Source organism: Chelmon rostratus, chromosome 22 (assembly GCF_017976325.1).
Source record: "Chelmon rostratus isolate fCheRos1 chromosome 22, fCheRos1.pri, whole genome shotgun sequence".
Lineage (NCBI taxonomy): Eukaryota > Metazoa > Chordata > Actinopteri > Chaetodontiformes > Chaetodontidae > Chelmon > Chelmon rostratus.
Genome location: NC_055679.1, coordinates 9,682,225 through 9,701,444, shown reverse-complemented (window position 1 = coordinate 9,701,444; position 19,220 = coordinate 9,682,225). Strand labels below are relative to the sequence as shown.

General features: G+C 41.9%; 2 protein-coding genes across 2 annotated transcripts in view; one reads left to right on the top strand and one right to left on the bottom strand.

The window, feature by feature from the left end:
- Window positions 1-13,081, bottom strand: part of ccdc146 (coiled-coil domain containing 146) — a 45,035-nt gene extending 31,954 nt beyond the window's left edge. The window contains exons 1-2 of the mRNA XM_041964441.1: window positions 12,993-13,081; window positions 11,582-11,747 (exon numbers count right to left, since the gene is read on the bottom strand). Of these exons, the coding sequence (XP_041820375.1) occupies window positions 11,582-11,747; window positions 12,993-13,081 (255 nt within the window). The remainder of the gene's footprint in view (window positions 1-11,581; window positions 11,748-12,992) is intronic.
- fgl2a (fibrinogen-like 2a) lies at window positions 603-11,493 on the top strand. The gene is made up of 5 exons (XM_041964279.1): window positions 603-1,450; window positions 2,255-2,459; window positions 7,314-7,536; window positions 8,896-9,066; window positions 9,150-11,493. Exons 1-5 carry the CDS (start codon window positions 836-838, stop codon window positions 9,463-9,465), a joined length of 1,530 nt encoding a protein of 509 aa, XP_041820213.1. The 5' UTR covers window positions 603-835; the 3' UTR covers window positions 9,466-11,493.
- Window positions 13,082-19,220: the final 6,139 nt, after the last annotated feature.

Sequence of the window (19,220 nt, the reverse complement as noted above, 5' to 3'; positions counted from 1 at the left end):
GGCTAACCATGGATTTTACAGTAATTGCGCCCACCTGAACATAATTTGGAACTGGAGTGTGACTGGCAGGGTTGACCTGGTGTTTTCAATAAGGCTCTGGAATCGGAACTGGGTCGGGGGACAAGGCCTTTAAATTTTCTGCTGCGGACAGCCAAAACGCAAAACAACAAAGCGTGAAGAAGCATCACCCTAACGTCAGTTGAGAGGATAGTTCCTGTGCACTGACTCATTTTGCTCTTCAGGGAAATGAGCCGACTTCAGAGTGAGCAGGACAGCACATGCACTGACTGCAGTCAAAGGACCCACGTTCTCTGTTTTAGTCCCTCCCTGCCTCTTACTCTCTCCTTTCCTCACCCTCTTTCTTTCTCTCTCCCCTGCCCCCCACTCCCATAATTTCTGTCTCTGTGGTTTTTCACTTTGCTGCTGATATGGTGTTTTACATTACGCAATAGTGCTGCCCCTCCCATCCTCTCTAACTCAACGCTCACCCTCTCTCTCCCCCTCCCATTTCTCGCTCTCTCTGCCTCTCTCTCTCCCTCCCTCCCTCACTCGTCCTGATATTAATGACACAGCTATCTGAGGCAGCGGCAGTTTCCCTGCGCGCTCTCCCTCCTGCAGGCTGTGCTCACACGCACACTCTTAAACCAATAGGATACTGGACACACATTCACATACTCCGATACTTACAATCAGCAGCTGCAGGCACATACATACACTCACACAAACACACACATACTATTTTAAACCTTCAGACACTTTTTGAGTTGATCTCAGCAGCAGTTGCAGATACTCACTTTACACACACTTATTTCTCCTTCACAAATCTCACAGAAAAATGAGGACGATTGTGCTTTGCGTCTCAGCCAGTCTCCTGCTTGCAGCCACCTTGGTGCCGCGCGCCAGCCGGGCAGCGGACTTCCCCGTCAACTCACACCAGAGATGGGACGCTCGAGGATCCTACTCTTTGGGATCTGAATCTGGTACCCCCACCTCCTGCCCCATGAAACTGAGACCCTTGGGCCAGTGTGGGAGCAGCGGGGCCGGTGCAGAGGAGGGGGAGGATTGCCCTTACCAGCTCACCCTGCCTCCCCTCACCATCCAGCTGCCTAAGCAGTTCAGGCTGCTGGAGAAAACGATGAAGGAGCTGCAGAGTCTGAAGGAGGTGGTCAACAAGCTGAAGAGTGGGTGCCAGGAGTGCCGTGGGGCACGGGGCAGTGGGACTTTTGGACATCAGCAAGCTGACCAGGGACAGACGCAGGTCCCCATTCAGAGGGATGCCGGGGGAGAAGTGAGACTGGACCTGACAGGACAGGAGGTGCAAGGTGGGTCCAGCCAAGAGGAGAGGGGAGACGGGATGGTCCCCGGAGCTACTGTTGACGTTGCTGGACCAGGGCAAGCTTCTATTTTTGGGAAAATTACACCGAGCCCGAGCTCGATGCATGATATGCAGGTAAGAGGCACAGTTCAGTTCAGTCTCACTAAAAAAAGACTATTCTTATTTTTAGGATTTCATGAAGGAATGAACTATTTTTCCAAATACACTTGTTTCAATGCAAAGATGAAGACTCCAGATATATATTCTCTATTGAGAAAATCTTTTTATGAATTTCTCACGACTGATGTTAATAAAAGTTAAGTGCATTTGTCATTCAATCGAAATGAAAATAGGCAATGGCTTTGAAATAGTTCAAACTGTGTAAAATCCACATCGGTGCACATTCTGTATCATATAAACATAATTCAGAGGTCTGTATAAGCAGTGCAATAATAGCACTGCACCAATTTCTGAATTTCCTTCACAACCACTATCATTATCAGCCTTGGGAACATTTCAGTGACACTATTCTGAACTAACTAAACTAGAATGTGCTTTATCAACACTGTGGGAATAAAGTCACCAAAATTTGCCCAGTCAAATGTACCCAGCTGGAATGTAAACTGGCCAGATGTTTAAAGACCTGTAAAGTCCTACCTGGCACTGGAGCACCAGGGAAAATTCCTGGTACTGTAAACAGGGCGGGGAATCAGCGTTAGACACCAGCCAAATGGTGGTTAATTTTTGCTCTGTCTGGTAAGTTTGTTGACTCTCACTGCCACTTTGGCAGACCGCCAACCATCACGCAGACCCATTTCTATTCTAAAATTCTAATTGGCTGGTAAAACAATGAAGGAGGCTGGTGACTCCAGTAATCCACCTGCTTTGTATTCTGTGCACAGAAATAATTCCCCCCTCACCCCCTCTGGCCCTTCCCAGGTGAAGCTGAATAGGATGTCAGCCAGTCTGCGCAATGCCAGGAGCCAGATCTCGGCTTTGCAGGGTCGTCTGGAGGGGCTCAACCTGATAAACATGGACAACGTGCAGGCTATGGTGGACAGGCAGGTGGAGAACATCACTGGAGTGGTCAACAAGCTCAGCTCCACCTGCACCACTGCGTGCCCAGTACAGAACACCCCTCACTGTAAGCCTGCTTTTACTAAGCATAGCATTCGCTGTTTTGTTATTTCGAACAACCCAATCTTCTCCCATCTCATTTTACGTTGTCTTTTGGAAGCCCTCTCCATCTTCTCAGCTATTTACTATAGATGTATTCTCTTTTGACCGAAAAAAACCTTTCTTTGTGTTTTCTGTTGTGTTATATTCTATTCTGTTCCATCTTTGCTATTTCAAAAGATACCTCTCCTCTCCTCTCCTCCTGTTATGGATCTCATTTTTTTGCTCACTTTCTGAGCATGATCAAGCCCTTTCTCTCTTCTCACCTCTCTTCTATTCTTTGCTATTCCCTTAAATTCACCACAGATGTTGTTATGGTAATGAAACTCCAGCTGTAGCGGACCAGGGAGCCATTGGGTTGTTGTGAGGTGAATTTCTGGCATAGGACGTATCCAATCATGCTTAAGTGGACATGGCGACTTGTAATCACTACAAACAACCGGACTCTGGGTGGTCACCTTCACCCAGTGCAGCCTTTCTGGGAAATGGGAAATGAAATCTTGCAGGCTGACCATGACATTTTCTACTGCTTTGTTTCGACATGCCTTCTCCATTACCAATATGAACACTGCATATTTTCATGAGCTTTATATAATCATAATAGGAATTTCTCATCACCTTTATAAAGATATGAAAGTGAGAGCACCATGCCAACAATAGCTGCTCATGTTCACTACATTACTTCAGTAGAGCCTCAGTCAGCTAAGTGAAGCCATAATAGAAATTACCACAGAATAGCTTTATGTTGAGGTCATACTGTGCATGTGTGAAGCAATATGACAACTGGGGTCACAGTAAAAATTCAAATGACCTCTTATATAACTAATTCAAGTGCTCTGACATTCCACTGCTCTCCGTATGGAGAAACTCTAAAAGGGGAGGAGGAGGAGAAGACACATACTTGATGTCCAGGCAACAGTTTCTAGATTCAGGTTTAATTCTGTAAGAGGAAGTTCAAACACTACATAGACTATGCAAAAAGTTATCAGTAGGGACTGCAAGCTAGCCAAGCATAACAAAAGCTCCACTTTACATTGATGTAAAAGCTTATTTGGATGAGTTGAAATGCGGGCCACTTTTCAGACTGAAGCTGAATTATATTCTGATATTGCATGAGTGAATGTGAATGTGACACTATATCGAGGCTTTTATGTGGAAAACAGATGTGAGCTTATTTCTAAGTAGATTAGCTGGGACAGTGGTGTGAAGGGAATCCCAACTTTTTCTCCTCCTCTGTTTTCTTCTTCCGTAAACTTCCCTCTTTCTCCTTCAAACTCTCCTTCAATCCAGTTGCCTCTCCATTATGCATTTATCCTCAGTCTGTTCTTCATCTCTCCATTTCCCTTCATATCGCCACTCTTTTTCACTCCTTCCCTTGCTGTAATTTACCCTGTCTCCCTCTCTTTAATCCCTTTTCCCCGTGTCTTACCCCTGCCTCTCCCCCTACCTCTCTTCCTCTGGAGGTCATGCTCTTGAGTGCTCATTCCTGCATAAAACAACTAGATCTCATTATCTCTTGACAACAACACAAGAAGTAATGTGGGCGGCTTTCCCAACATTAGTCACGGATGGCACACAGGGTCAGTAACACTTGTATTTGTACATCAATCTGTCATGTTAAACTCAAGAAACGGCAAATTATTCTGCCGCAAGTTAGGAAACCGTGCCTGATGGTGTCTGAAGTGAATCCAAAAGAAGTAGACAAGAGGCAGCTGTTGTTACCATGGAAATAGACCAAAAGGCAATAAGACTTCTGCAGTTTCACAACATGAGTATGAGCAATATTATAACTGCTTTTTTTTACTCAAGTGATACTTCTCTTTTACAAAGACATGATTAACAATGCATATGAATGAAAAATTTTAGATCTTTCACAGAGACTTTGATAAAGGTTTTCCTCTACTAGGAAACTAATAACACTAATCATGACACATTCATGTCACACAAATCCCATTTTATTCCCAATGTGAACTCTCTTAATCTTAAAACTGCAAATATGCTGAATTAATATGTCCCTTTGCTTCCTATGAACACTACATAGTGGCTTTCAGTAAAAAAATGTTTTCTCGTTGTTTATCACAGTAATTCATGGTTTAATGGTTCCCCTGGCTCCTGAATAAACCATGCAGCTGCCAAATTGTAGCTAAGTCATGAAATAATTGTTAAATAGAGATTTGCACAAACCAAATTTAAATTCTGTTTTCATCCAAAGCAAGAGAAGCAAGCCGACCTAAGGTCCACCATGTCATCTGAAGATTAAGATAACATTTTTAGGAGATGTCATATGAGACAGATGTGTGCTTTTATGTAAATAGAAGCTGTGGTGATGGATCATTGGTGAGCAAATGTTAACAACCACTCACACATGTGCTGGGATTTAGAAACCAGCCAGAATGGTACAGCTCATTTGGCAACGCTACAACATTTGGGCATCAAAGGACACTTGACTTTTTAATTTTTTTTTTACCTCTTTATCCAAACCATTTTGTTCTAAGCTCAAAAATACAACAGCTGACGAACATGCAGCCAATAAAACACTGGCATACATTACCCAGACATTTTAGGCCAATGTAGAATTGCAATTTTACCATCAAGCAGGACTAATAGTTCGTTTGTCGAGATGCTTTTATCACTCACAGCTCACAGTGCTGTAAGCATTTATTTCACCCTCTTTGCCAATTCCCATTCTTGCTGCGAGCACTAATCTTCACTTTCACTCCTGCAAGACGTATTAGGGCCTTGAGGTGAATGGAAGGCAATTCATGTTGCTGTTCAGCTACATTAACTCAATTATAAACAAAGAGAATGGATGTCCAGTGCGCTACATTGTCAGGAACTGCTTGTCTGCAATGTGGTGATGCACAACTTTCAAAAGGAAGTGTGTGGATGAGACTTTCTTTCCATCAAAACAGATGCTATGCTATTTAAGCAGTTTTTTTCGAGGGAAAGATTATAGTATCACTTTGGACACACATTTCCTTCCATTACAGGTGCTAATCTTTGTTGACGGCTAGTTGTCACAGTGAATGCCCCCTTGATAACAGAGCTGTCTTCCTTCTGTGTAAGTCATTTATCTGTGTGCAGTCAGTCAAGCAGGCATGTGGTGTTAAAAACAGCTGGTCAAGAAGTCGCCTATTAAAGCATGCTAGTTATGAGCCTTTAAGGGAGTCACTTATGGCATTATGGAAGTTAGTAAGTCAGCAAGAAAGCAGGCAAATCAATCAGCCCCCAATTAACCGGTCATTTGACTCAACAGCCACCTCAACAGTCCGACAGCCAATCATCCAACAGTCATTTGGACATCATAAGTGGCTGATATTAGAGTTATTTAGGTCAGGCACAGCACCAGAGGTACAGTAGTTAGATGAGATAGCTTTTGGCTGCTGTCTGTCTTGGGATAGTGGCTGCCCAGTCAGACAGATGGGGACAAATAAGGAGAGGGCGATGTGAAGTGGAGAAACTACAGTCAGACACTTAAAGTGAAGGAGACACTGAAAGAATTTACAGGACAATACTCTGAATGCCAACTGCAGACACGGCTGTTGACGTGACAAGGATAAAAATCTGTAACCTCATGCTCGATTCCCAGACTGTTTTCCATATGGAGTGATCTACTATCTGCAGCCATATTCTACCTAAACCATTCTATGTATTTTGACAGGAAAATACAATACATTCGTATAGAGTCAAAGCAACCAAAAGACACAAATGGTGCTTTAAGTTTGTGCACCATGCATAAGTTACAAATACCTTCTCATTTAATCATGAGAGAGGAAAATCCATGTCTAACCTTGCACAAGTGATACCAGGAAGTACCATGACCGAAGAGTCCTCCATTCCACAAAACATGATTCTGTCTAGACTTACCCCTCCCTGTACTTGAAGAAACCTGAGGTCTAGCCCTCCGTAATCAGTATGGTTCCCCCTACCCTTGCTCTATTATAATCTACCAAACCACTAAACAGATTTAACAGTGTGACAAAATTGTATCAGTGACGATGGAGTGCGTCAAACAAACTCAGGAGGGCTCCACATGCTGCCTGCCCGTTGTCAGGATGATTTAGGCCCAAGGTGCCGAACATGCAGGGAGGGGGTATGCCTCTCTAATCCAGTTTTACACTTTCCCACGTTTTGACAAGTCTGTTCCTTTCAATTCCCAAATGCTAACTGACAGGGGCCTTTGGACCTTGGTTTTGGGTGGGGTCAGCAGCCTGCAGCGCGACACAGGGGACAGGAGCAAGAGTTTGAGAAATAAGTGGGCAGGTAAAAAAAGGAAGGGATCTTAGAAAGTAGAGCGGCTGTATGAAATGGGCCTGTGGTGCAGCACAGGGGAAAGTCACTGACTTCTATCTTTTGACAGTGGCCTTTGTCCTTTCACTTACTTTCATGTTGGAATCCTCATATTCAGTGCGATTTCCAAAAAAGTGGGACATCATGTTGAGACGCTGAGGATAAAGTTAGAGTGTTCTCAAATGCTTACTGAAAGATGTACTTGTGCTTGATGACTTGCTGAACTTTAGTTTGATCCACACGAGGAACTGGGAAACAGTCTGGCAACAGGTTGGCTAAAGAACATGCTGAACTGTTTTGTGTTTGAATAGACTGCCTCAGAAATTAATGCAGGAATGAGAACTTCCACAATGGTTAAAGCTGGATTTCCTGCTAACTTATCAGATTCTCTTTTCCCAGCCCCAGCCTCAGGGGCTGTTTCTATTACTGTCTCTTGGTTTTGAAAATTGCCCGAGAAAAGTGAAAAGATTATTGAATATCATGCAGTCACATCCCCATAAAAAATACTCTTTTCTTTCTCTCTGTCTCCCAGCAATCATATTAGCCCCTCGGGACTGTTCAGACTACAATGTGCTGGAGGTGAAGAAGAGCAGTGTGTATCGCGTGACCCCTGATCCCCGCAACGGGACATTTGAGGTCTTCTGTGACATGGAGTCGTATGGAGGTGGATGGACCGTGATACAGCAAAGGCTTGATGGGTCTGTCAGCTTCAACCGCACCTGGGCCGAGTATAAGAAAGGTTTTGGGAACCTCAGGTAATGGGACATGGGTATCATTACTAGGTTTCTCTCACAGTATAAGTTAGTAGGGGGGAAAAAGGTTGCTTAGAGCCTTGCATAACCAATTATATTCATCTTCAATTTTTAGGTCTTATTTTCAAAAAAGCTTGAACAGTTTGTAAAATTGTGAAGGGATTTGAGGAATTACAAGTCATTTACAAAGTTTAGTGGAAAATGCTGAATTTGCCAGATGCTCAAGGAGGTTATATTAGACTTTTTGAATGCTAGCTGTTGTGCCGCCACATAGAGGGCAGCTCATGTTGTGTGGCTACAAAACTAAGTTGAGAAAATCTGATGATATCATTTTTTTTAATCTCTTCCATAAAGTCCCCCAAATTTATGGAAGCACATAACTACACCAGCAGAGCACACCTCTAATTAACATAATATGAACGAAAACAAAACAATTAGAACCAGGTAAGCTGCGACCTGCTTTGCCGCAACTATGGGCCAGTAACTGGCCTTTATTATCTTCTCAGCCTCACCTGATTGGAAACTACCATCAACCCAGGCAACAAATGGGGTGAGCTAAGCTGAAGCAAATCTTTAAAAGAAAAAAAAAAAAAACCCACACACAATAGAAAACAATGTGTTGATTCAAGATTCCTCCGTTACTTTGTGACAAGCTGGCAACCACGCACATCCATCAGTGCACCACCTTTGATAGAATGGAATTTGTTACTAAATAATTTTACCCTTCCTCCCACAACTTGAGAGTGTCCAGTCAGTCAGTGCTGAGAAGACCTAACGATGCAACGATGCACACCTGTTCTCACTATCAGCGACTGTTCACCACCTGTTTTCATTATCCCTGATTATCACATGTAAAACAGCAAAATTATTCACAACATGAGGGCTGATCTGAACAGATAATAAACTTACTAACAAAAAAAGAAATGATTTAACACAAAACAAAAAAAATGTAAGTTGGGAAACAGGTCCCAGTGTCAATGGACTGACTGACTATATTTAGTTTGAATGCAGAGCCTCTACTATAGCCTGTAACTGGTCTCAACGTTCAGCTCATTTTCCTCACTTCCGCCTCAGCTCCTGTAGGAGCAAATTATATGAGAGTTACCTCTTGATAAGCATGCCTACAGATCTAGTACAACCTCCCACTGAAAGAATAATGTCTCCTCTCATCTTTCTTTTACTGTCACACTACTCTTCCCTTGCATCTCTCCTCCCCTGTGGGGATGAGTAAATGCAGTTTGAGTAGGCTAAGTGTGTCCACTTGCTAATCAAGTTTACAAGCATAGGAGCTCATTTATCATCTATCTCTCATTTTGCTCACTTTTCTGTCCCCTCCTTCCTCTGCCTTTTTCTTTGCTATAGAGGTGAGTTCTGGCTGGGCAATGACCATATCCACTTGCTGACAAAAGCCAAAGACATGATCGTGCGAATCGAGCTGGAGGACTTCGAGGGTGTCCGGGAGTATGCAAAGTATGACCAGTTCTATGTGGCCAATGAATTCCTGCGCTACCGGCTGTCTGTCAGTGGATACAGGTACAATATTAGATTCTATGCATGTGTGATCAAATATTCATGAAAGAGGACAACATCTTATATAAATCAATGTGTCATTGCAGTGGGACGGCTGGGAATGCCATCAGTTTCAACAAGCACTTCAACCATGACCAGAAGTTTTTCTCCACGCCTGACCGCGACAACGACATGTATCCCTCTGGAAACTGCGGCGCCTACTACAGCTCCGGCTGGTGGTTCGATGCTTGCATGTCCGCCAACCTCAACGGGAAGTACTATCACAAGAGGTACAAGGGGGTCAGGAACGGGATCTTCTGGGGAACCTGGCACAACATGTCGACAGAGTACTACCCTACCAACTACAGGCAGGCATTCAAAACGGTCAAGATGATGATACGGCCCAAGAACTACGCTCCTTAAGAGTACAGGTAAATATTTGTGAGTGTAGTCAGATGGACAGATAGATGGACAAACAGGAACAAAGAGAGTCAGAAAATGGAAGAATAAGTAGACTCAGAAACTCATCTACATGCGCATAGTCATGCATTTGCACACATTTACACATGCATACAGTACGTGTACATCGAAAAAGAAGTCCTATAGACAGTTTGAATGCAGTAATAACAAAAGTAATTGTGAAAAAAATTAACTGTGCTATTACTTTTTTCCACTGTAGTGAGTGTGGCCTTCAAAATGTTGGATTAAAATGATGATAGTAAAGGACAATGGACTATGAACGATGATGGACTAATAAAAAAACCACACATGCAGTGTAAAGGCCAGCCTCCTACAGGGGCTATAATATTATACGGAGGGTTACCATGAGAGATTTTTCGCTCTTTCTCTGACATTTCTCCACTTTCTGTCCCACCGCCTCCTGCTATAAACCCAATTGAGACACACCACAGCACACAGTAGTAGTAAAACTAATGAGCTATCATTTTCTCCGCTCTAAATGGTTTAATAATTAACAGCAGCCACTCAAGTGAGGTATATGAGAGCTAGTGATACAGTTTTTAATGGGTCTGAAATTCATTGACTTCGTGCTGGGGTCAGTCAAACTGTTCAAAAAAAAAAAAAAAAAAAAAAAACAACTGCAGGAAGTGACAAACAACACTTCAGCTTTGGTGTCATTTATTTAATTACACTGGGGCACTTTGCAAATGTATCATCATCCGAAATAAAATAAAACATCCCAGTATAAATATGCAGCCTGAGATAAATTTCTATGGTATCACTTCCAAGTGGATTCTGCATTATTGATGCTTTAGTAAATTCTTCTTCACAGCAGCTGCAGAGCAGGCCACTGCTGCAAGAAAAAAAAGACGTTTTTCGACCCTTGTGTTCTACTGCACATCTCTTGATGCCACACACCAGTTTTCACATGGAAAAAAAAAATCTCCTTAACTCACCACTTGTACAATACTGCTGCCTAATGTTAGAAGACTGTATTGCATCATTTAATCCATTCTATACACACTGTGAATGGGAAGGATGGGGAGAGAAATGTTTCACTTTAAGGATGTGTACAGTATTTATTTTATTTTGTGAGGTATGATAGCTTTTATATAATACACAGGTCCTATGGTGCAAGGTTCAAGGATTGTTGATATTTGTGCAGTGATAAAGACTGCGCGTTATTGTGACCATTCATAGTAATTATGTGTGTATTTGGAGCTTTGTGTGTGTACAATATTGATCTTTTCTATCATTCATATTCAACTATCATGCCAAAAGATATGCACTTTTTATATCAAAAGATGAATAAAGTTCGAATTACATGGCTGTGTACATTGCGGTGTCTGGCAGTTTTAAATCATGTTGATGCCTGCTCTTCTTTAAAAGCATCTACTGTACTGGAATCGCCTTTTGATGAGTGGATACAATAATGTATACAAGTTTAGCATGACTATCAATCAGAAGAAATCCTGAACTCGGAAGTGTCTGCCATCTAGTACCTAGGGCAATTTGACGCCAGTAAAAGTGAAGGGATGAGGTGCTGCATGCCCATAATAAATGGGTTAATGAGGTGCTGACTCAGCAAAACAGCTCAATAAAAGAATTAGCTAATACGAAGTTTACAGAGGATAATTGATCAAACTGTGGGCCTGTGACTTGAATGTCTCTTTATTGTATGTGAAGATCAAGTGAATAAAAAAGTATTTTGCTCATCCACATGATGATTTCGAGCTCGAAGTATTCACTTTTGTTTAAACTTTAGAAATGTTTTCGGTTTTAAAGTAAATGTTGTAAGGAAATCCATCGAGAGTACCATGTTCTATTCTCAACATGAATTTAACTGGAAACTAAAATGGTGAGGGATTTGTCTGTAAATACACTAGCCCGTGTCATTTGTAAACAGACAATAGATCCTCAGTAGAGTCTTTTAAAAGCATCATTGTTTCTTGTATGTTTTGAGTAACTAGAGTAAAGACTGTCACTGCAACAGCCAAATGTGATGTTTGTCTTTCCTATGAAACCTCCAAAATACCGTTTGCACGAAATATGATCATTTAACAACATTTATGAGTCCTACCTCATCTAGGCACTGGAAAGGACTATCTGAGGCGTCAGAGCTGACAGAGGGCTGCTCCTCTGGCAGTGAAGCATCGGGTGCAAGGGCTTTTAGAGGGGTGTCCTCCTCCATTCCCTTCTCCTCCTCCTCTTGGTGTTCCAGCTCCACTTTTCCTCTGCTGGGAGGCCTGCTATCCAGCTCCTCAGATAGACTCACTAATGCAAAACACATAAATGGATACAGTGGATCAACATATCTATTGATAGGTATACATATACAGGAAGAAATACTAGCAAGGGCACACACGTACAGTCGAGTACACGTGTAGTTTCAATATTTATAGTTGACTTTGAGGGATTGTAGGCATAATCACCACAGAATCATTTATAATATGATGATAAAGTACAGACAGAGTACACAGAGGAGGACTCAGATCAATATATGAAAATGGCGCTCATGAAAATCCAAACCAAGATATACATTTTAGGTTTTGTGATAATACACTGCACCAACCTATTCTCTTAAGACTAATTTTTAAAAAATGTCAGACAGAAAATGTATTCATGAGATAATAATATTATTGGCTATAGCTAAAAAGCCAAGCAACAGATCAAATGAAGCAATTTACCATGCTGGTACAATGGCATTCTTTCAAAATAATGCTAGCTTACCTTTTTGATGCTTGGACTCATTGAAACATTAAAAGCGATACTGTGGCACATGTAAAACAAACAAACAAACAAACAGAAAAAAAACGATAAAAGCATATTCTTGGCCCCAGACATCTGAGTTCTGTGGATACGCACAGGTGAAAGGTGTGTTCATACACCGCTAAAACAAATAGTTAAGCTAGTTAACGTTACGCACTATTCAGAAGCTAACGAGTTAGCTCCAGGTAGTTAATGTGTGTGCCTGGGTTTGTACGCTAAACAAACACACATTCATGCAAAACTTACTTTTGAATATCTTAAGTGTTCGCACACCTCCTCAAGACTGCGTCTCCGAGTTCTTTAACACTAAGACCACATGTAGTGAAGAGTTTAAATGCAGCTAACGTTAATGTTAGCAAAAATGAAATCACAGATCTCTCTCTGGCTGAATGGCGTGTTGTGGTTACCACAGCAACGACGCCGTACGTCCCCCAACAACGTCAGGGTCAATCCCTTACTTTCACAGTGGCTATTTAGATGTAAGTTATATTTAGTTTCATCTCATTAAAGTTTCCAGTTGGTAACATGCAAAGATTTAAACAAACGCACGATTTAAAAATATTTATTTTACACTTGCAGTGACTGTCCAGCAGATGGCGGGAAATAGTCATTTACTGGAGTCTTGCAACATGTGTCACGCATTGGCCAAGCTGAACGGCATCAAAGGCCAGCTGAGTGACTTGGCAATGGAAGCACTAAAACGAGAAGTGGACTCAACTGACCTGAAACCAAGGTGAGAGTGGTGGCGATGATGCAACGCTGCTCTTCTCATGATAGCTCCTTTCCCACAGTGCACTCGAGGAGCGGGCATGGCCCATTACTCCCTCCCTGCAACAGCTGCAGGGATTCTATGTCGGCTTTGTCTGTGTGTATGTGTGTGTGTGCATGCCAATATCTGCGTGTGCATAAAATATGTATGAAAGAGACAGCGACCCTTTAGGTATTTCAGTCAGCATTAATTAGTAATGGTAGACACAGGCATTATATAACACCAAGCGAGAAGCACCTTTAACATGGCCAGCCTTGAATCTGTGTTCTTTTATGAATTGTGGGGGGACAGTTTTCCAGTTGTTCCAGATTTACCTTGGGTTTACTGGCTTTTGCACAAACAACCCTCCTCTTCAAAGGCTGCTAAATTGTCATTTCCAGTAATTCTTGTTTTTTAAAAAAATACATAAAACCATATGGCTCAACATATGGTACAGGTGTGCACAGTTATCATGTTTTGAGGGTGAGCATACACATATACACCAGGCCTTTCTGAGCTGAACTGGCATCACAGCAATAGCTGTGTCTATTACTAAGTTGGAATTCGCTTTACCCATATCTGACCATCTGATTGCACGTTATTTTCCCATTTGGTTGTTTTGGCCGAGGTGATGCTCTATTTTTGTGCACAAAGTCAACAAATGAAATGACTGATTTTTCCACTAATTGCAGTTTTGTCTGACACATTACACATGGTCTGGCTTCTGTTGTACATTTTGGAAATAGTGAGACATGGGAGACGGCATCCACTCTCAGTGACAATGTTAATTTAATGCAGACAGAAACACCATCCAATGTTTTTCCACACTGAGCCAGTATGAATGAACAAAGGAAGGGAAATGAAGGTGAGTGCCATCCTCCCTGTTCATGTCCAAATTAGACATTTAAAGGCAGACTCTCAAATTAAACCTGTTAATTATGTGGACCTAATTTTACCACCCCTCGTTAAATCTGAATGAATCACTCTGCACTTTGGGGTGAATGTTTTTCGTTGAACGCGGGTTTCCAAAATAACCTTGAATCCTCTCCAACAGTCTGGATATGTGAACTTTCAAATCCTGGCAGACTCCAGCTTATTTTCTGATAAAACTATGCCCCTTCATGCGGCCCTCTATAACCATTTTTGGCTAAATAAAACATTAGCCCCAGTTTTATAGCTATTTTGGGGGAGAGCAACAGAATTGCAAACGTATGTGGGAGTAATAGAAGGACCCTGAAATTTGTTTGTTGCTGAGTCAGTCTTAATAATGCACTGACACAAGCTTTGCCACTCTATGGTTCTTATACATATTTTGCAGGTGTTGCTTTACCCTTTAATGTCAGTCAAATTGATAAAATCTGCTACAATATATGTTAGAAAACTGAAATATCTCAACAGCTATTGGATGGATTGCCACCAAATTTGCTACAGGCATGCATGCCCCTCTCAGGAGGAATTGGAATAATGATGATGGTCCTTTTACTTTTGATCTTTACTTTGTGTTTAGCGCTAATTAGCAACTTTAAGCATGCTACATGCCAAACTAAACATGGCAAACATTATACCTGCCAATTATCAGCATGTTGTAAAGTCAGCACGCTGACATTAGCATTTAGGTCAAAGTATGGCTGTGCCTAAACACAGCCTCAGAGAGCTGCAAGCATGGCTGCAGACTCTTAGTCTTGTCCTGGATTTAAGAGGGTGACCTCTTCTGCCACTCTCGTTTTGTGAACACTGTGTAAGAGCAGGTCAAGAACCACAGCAACCATTGTGGTCACGCAGTGTGTGTGTGTGTGTGTGCCTGTCCTGACTATATTTGTTTGCTCATTAGTCCGTGCACAAACCAGGCCTTTGGAAAAAGTTACTGTACTCCCCAGCGTCCAGATCTCTGTTTTACTGCTGTATTGTAGTTACAACAAACGCAACTTGGGGTTTGGGGGTAATTTTACAACCCCCTCCACCTCTAGGTTCCTGTCTTTCAAGTGCAGTTGGGTGTTGGGAGACCATTTTAAACGTCCTAATTAAAACACACACACACACACACATACACACACACACACACACACACACACACAAGCAGTGGTCTTTTTCCATCTACAAATTCTGCTGTCGCACTTTCTCTTGTCAAAGACTTTGTCTTTCAGACAAAGCGTCTGGAGGCAGTTTATAAACAGATGTTTTAAAGCCTCTTAAAACCTTGAAACCAGCTTTTTACTGAAGATCAGACTGAATCATTTAAGCACTTAAAACACAAAATAGTGCTCGTGTCCTTGAGAAATCTTTACCATACATGCAAAGATTGATTGTGAAGTAATTTCACCAGAGTGACGGAAGCATAAAACATTATCTGACTCCTCATCGTCCTCATTGTTGGGTCAAGCTCCGTACTGTTGAGCTGACATTCTGCACAAATATTTTGCACCATCCAATCTGAGCTTCACGGACTACCGAGAACATAAATCAGGGAGAAACTGAGAAGTGCTTTTGGCAAAGTGTGAGTCTGATGTCATTCGTCAGAGCGATCTCTGTGGAGAATCCAGGGCATTGTTCCACAGTGTGAGCGGGCGGAGCAGAGGCCCGGGAGAAAACTTATTTTACTGTCGACCGCAGACTGTAAGACCCCCTCCAGCTTGGACTCCTCTGACTCACCTCTTCATATGGTTCTCCCAGACAACTATACTGAACAGTCGCATCTATGTTTTCAGTCGCTAAGTCAACTAAAACCATGTGTGTAAGCCAGGGACAGCTGTGCACATTTTCTGAAGAATATCTTGACGCAATTTGGAGCAAATCCTGATCTTTCTTCAGGATCTTTTGTTTTGCATTCGATAATTTCCGAATAATACCATTTTGCATCATATCACATTTGGTCTTGTCATGTCAGATCTTTAAATTGTAGTATATCTGAAGTATTAATATGCTGCTTTGCACAATATCAAACAGATGCTGCCACTTACACTACATAATACATGGATTTCACAGCACAGTGCAGGATGCATGGATCGTCGCATGGGTTTGCTTGGGTGTGTGAGTTAATTACATTTACAACCTGCAAGACTGCTTCAGTGTGTTTTTATAGGATGATATACCTTTCAGCACTATGAGAACCACACCTGGTCTCAGTATGAGTGTGTGTGAGTCAGTCTGAGTTTGAAAAGGTGTGAATGTAAGGGCAAATTCTTTGGCCAATGTTGGATTTTTGAAGCCTCTGTTGAGATTTTCTGGTATTCCTACAGTCTATAGTGGTGTCCTAAAAGAAGAGGGGAAACGTTTCAAGGGCAGTGAATGTCAGGAAGTACGTTAGTGGCGCAGTATTGATATAGTTGTAATGAAACGACTTGTTTTTACAGTAAGTGGCCACACACTGATCTTTTCCATGGCATCAGTGCATTTGCCATTATGTGGACACAAAACCATTTAAAAGGCCTCTTCTCCTCTTTCTACCTTTGATGTGTTCTTTCTTGTTATTTCACAGAGCCGGGCCCTGTTACTCACAAGGCCTTGTACACTTCTAAGGGAAGTACATGTGGTGCTAGTAACTAATCATCTGCGGCTCGCCTGTGCACCGGGCTTATGGCCAATAAAACGAAACAAATTGCCAACTGCTGCATTGGTACGACCAGAGAGGAAGTGGACCCTCACTTTAGCTTTTTCAGCTACAATTAGGTTTTATTATGATCCACTTTACTGACAACGTTGCAGTAGTAGATTGTTCTTATTATCTTTACGGTGTGTTTTCTCAACCAATTATTTTGTTTGCTTGGATGCTTTTGCTGCCAAGCAAATGAAGTTCAACCTGACTTTTGACACTTGAAACAATGACTGTCTTTATAGTCAGTGTATATAAATTCTAATTGCTGGAGAACATCAATGGAAAAAAAAAAAAAACATCATTTAAAACATCATTACAGATCATTTGGAGAGTCCAGCTTCATGCTAAATGAAAGATTGAATCAACTTAATGCTTTTCACCCTAAATGCCCAGACTAATTATGGCTTCCTGGAACCCACTGAATCAGTGTCTTTGTTCACATGGATGACTTTGGATTGCGACCAGTAAAACAAAGCAGAGCCATGAGTGGTGAAGAAAGAGAACACCGTAGCAAACAGCAGTACTAATAACAGCACAAGGTAAACAAACTTTTTATAGATTAAATTACAGGCAGATAAACCCCTGCTTGCGTCTTGATATACGTGAATGTATATGAAAACTTGGACAGCTTGGACAGGTAATTAATTTCAGGTACTCGACCCTCCATGACCTTTGTGGTGGAATTCATCCAAGGACACCCTACAAATGTCCAGAGGGATTAGAGTTAAATTACCACCACTTTCCTGTTTTCACTGAGGAAAGGCCAGAGAGTCCTGTATCTATTTTACTGCCTTCCACAAACCTGTTTGGATTTCATGGTCAGGGGTTTAGGGGTAAATTGGAGAACCTCAAGAGGGTCACGCAGGTCCCATTACCTTACTGAGGGGACAGCTGAAATGTTGAATCGCAATAAACAGATCGGGTCAGGTTGTCTTACTGCGCTGCATCAAAAGCAAATCAATCTGTCACAAGTGATGAGTCAGTTTGACTTCTCACGGAAACACGCTCAAGTTACATAAACATCTCTCTGTTTGGTTTGGGCTTAAAGTTAATCCAGGTGGCACTATGGCTATTTTTGCAACTGCGCCAAGACTGTTTTTCTTTTTCAGTCTTCATCTATACAAAGAGGATTCACTTTCCAGATGTATGTTCCCCCATTCCTACAAACGAGCAGCCCACCCTACTACACTCTACGGCTGCTTCTCTGGATTAAATCAAATTTTTCACAATACAGCCTAATAAAGCAGATCTCCAGACTGTCCAGACTGAAAGATCTCAACAACTACTGACCGATTGATATAAAATTGGGTCCGGATATCGCTGGTGCCCAGAGTTCAAATTGTAGGCCTGTAATACTTAGAATAGACTAGTTTGATTCCACCACTGTTTAAAAATGCACTTGCGAAAGGAAACTTATGCATCACTATATCATGTCTACGCACAGTAATAAGAAATAAAGGAAAACACGACAGAGAGGAAAAAGTTATTGGAAAACAGAGACCTGCATGCACGTTACGTCACGTTACAGACTTTATCGTGCACAAACATCTGTAGCTGACCCATCCTTGAGGGTATTAACCTCTTTTATGGGTAACACTGGAATGTCTGGGAAAGAAAGGAAGAAAGAAAGACAGAAAAGCTCTATGATGTGTGTCTGTTTAGTGTGAGATGATTTCCCTGAGAATTGCACTGAGAAGGGTGGAAACGATTAACTTCATCTGTTCACCAGATCTAGAAGGTAGCCTCTCATTTACATACATGTTCACTTCATGATTGTGTGTGTGTGTTAATGTGTGTGTGTTCCCCACAGATCCAGGGAGGAATCCTCCAGGGCCGCCCGGCTTCCTTCCCTTTCATCCCGGCCGCAGTCCACAGACAGCCACATCCTCGCAAACACCACCCTTCCTGGTTAAGATGGTTAAGTCAATGAAACAAATCATCTCTACTTTCCATGTGTCAGTTGCTGTCTCTGTTCTTCCATTCTGCTCTGTTTCTACAATATACGCCGTCTTTTTCTTATGTTTTTAACTGCCATTTCTCTTTTTTTCTCTGTCCTTGAACGTATCACTTTTTATCATCATGAATCATTCTCTCTCTGTCTCTCTCATTCAATTACACACACACACACACACACACACACACACACACACACACACACACACACACACACACTCCACATCTGGTAACTTGTCACTCGTCACTGCTAATAAATGATAATAGCAAAATCTCGGAGGGAAAAACAGACACCCATATTTCTGGAGTAGCTATATTTGGCTCATATTAAAAACCCATGTTGTCTCATGTTTCCTATTGGAAAACCAGTGTTCGGTATTATGGAAATAAGTGTATTCTGGCACAGCGGCCACACAGTGATACAGTAATACCACTTATTAAATGAAATCATACTGTGTATTATGAGGTTTTTCAGTAGAGTGACATTAAATATCCCTCAGATTTTTACTGGACCAGTATCATCAAGGACTGACTTCCAGAATTTAGACCTGCAATGACTGATTGTGGCCACTTGGGAGCAGCAGAAACAAGCTGTGGCCACAACGTTGACATATTATCGCCTTTGTAGGTTGATCTTAGTGATCTTATTAGCAAAGA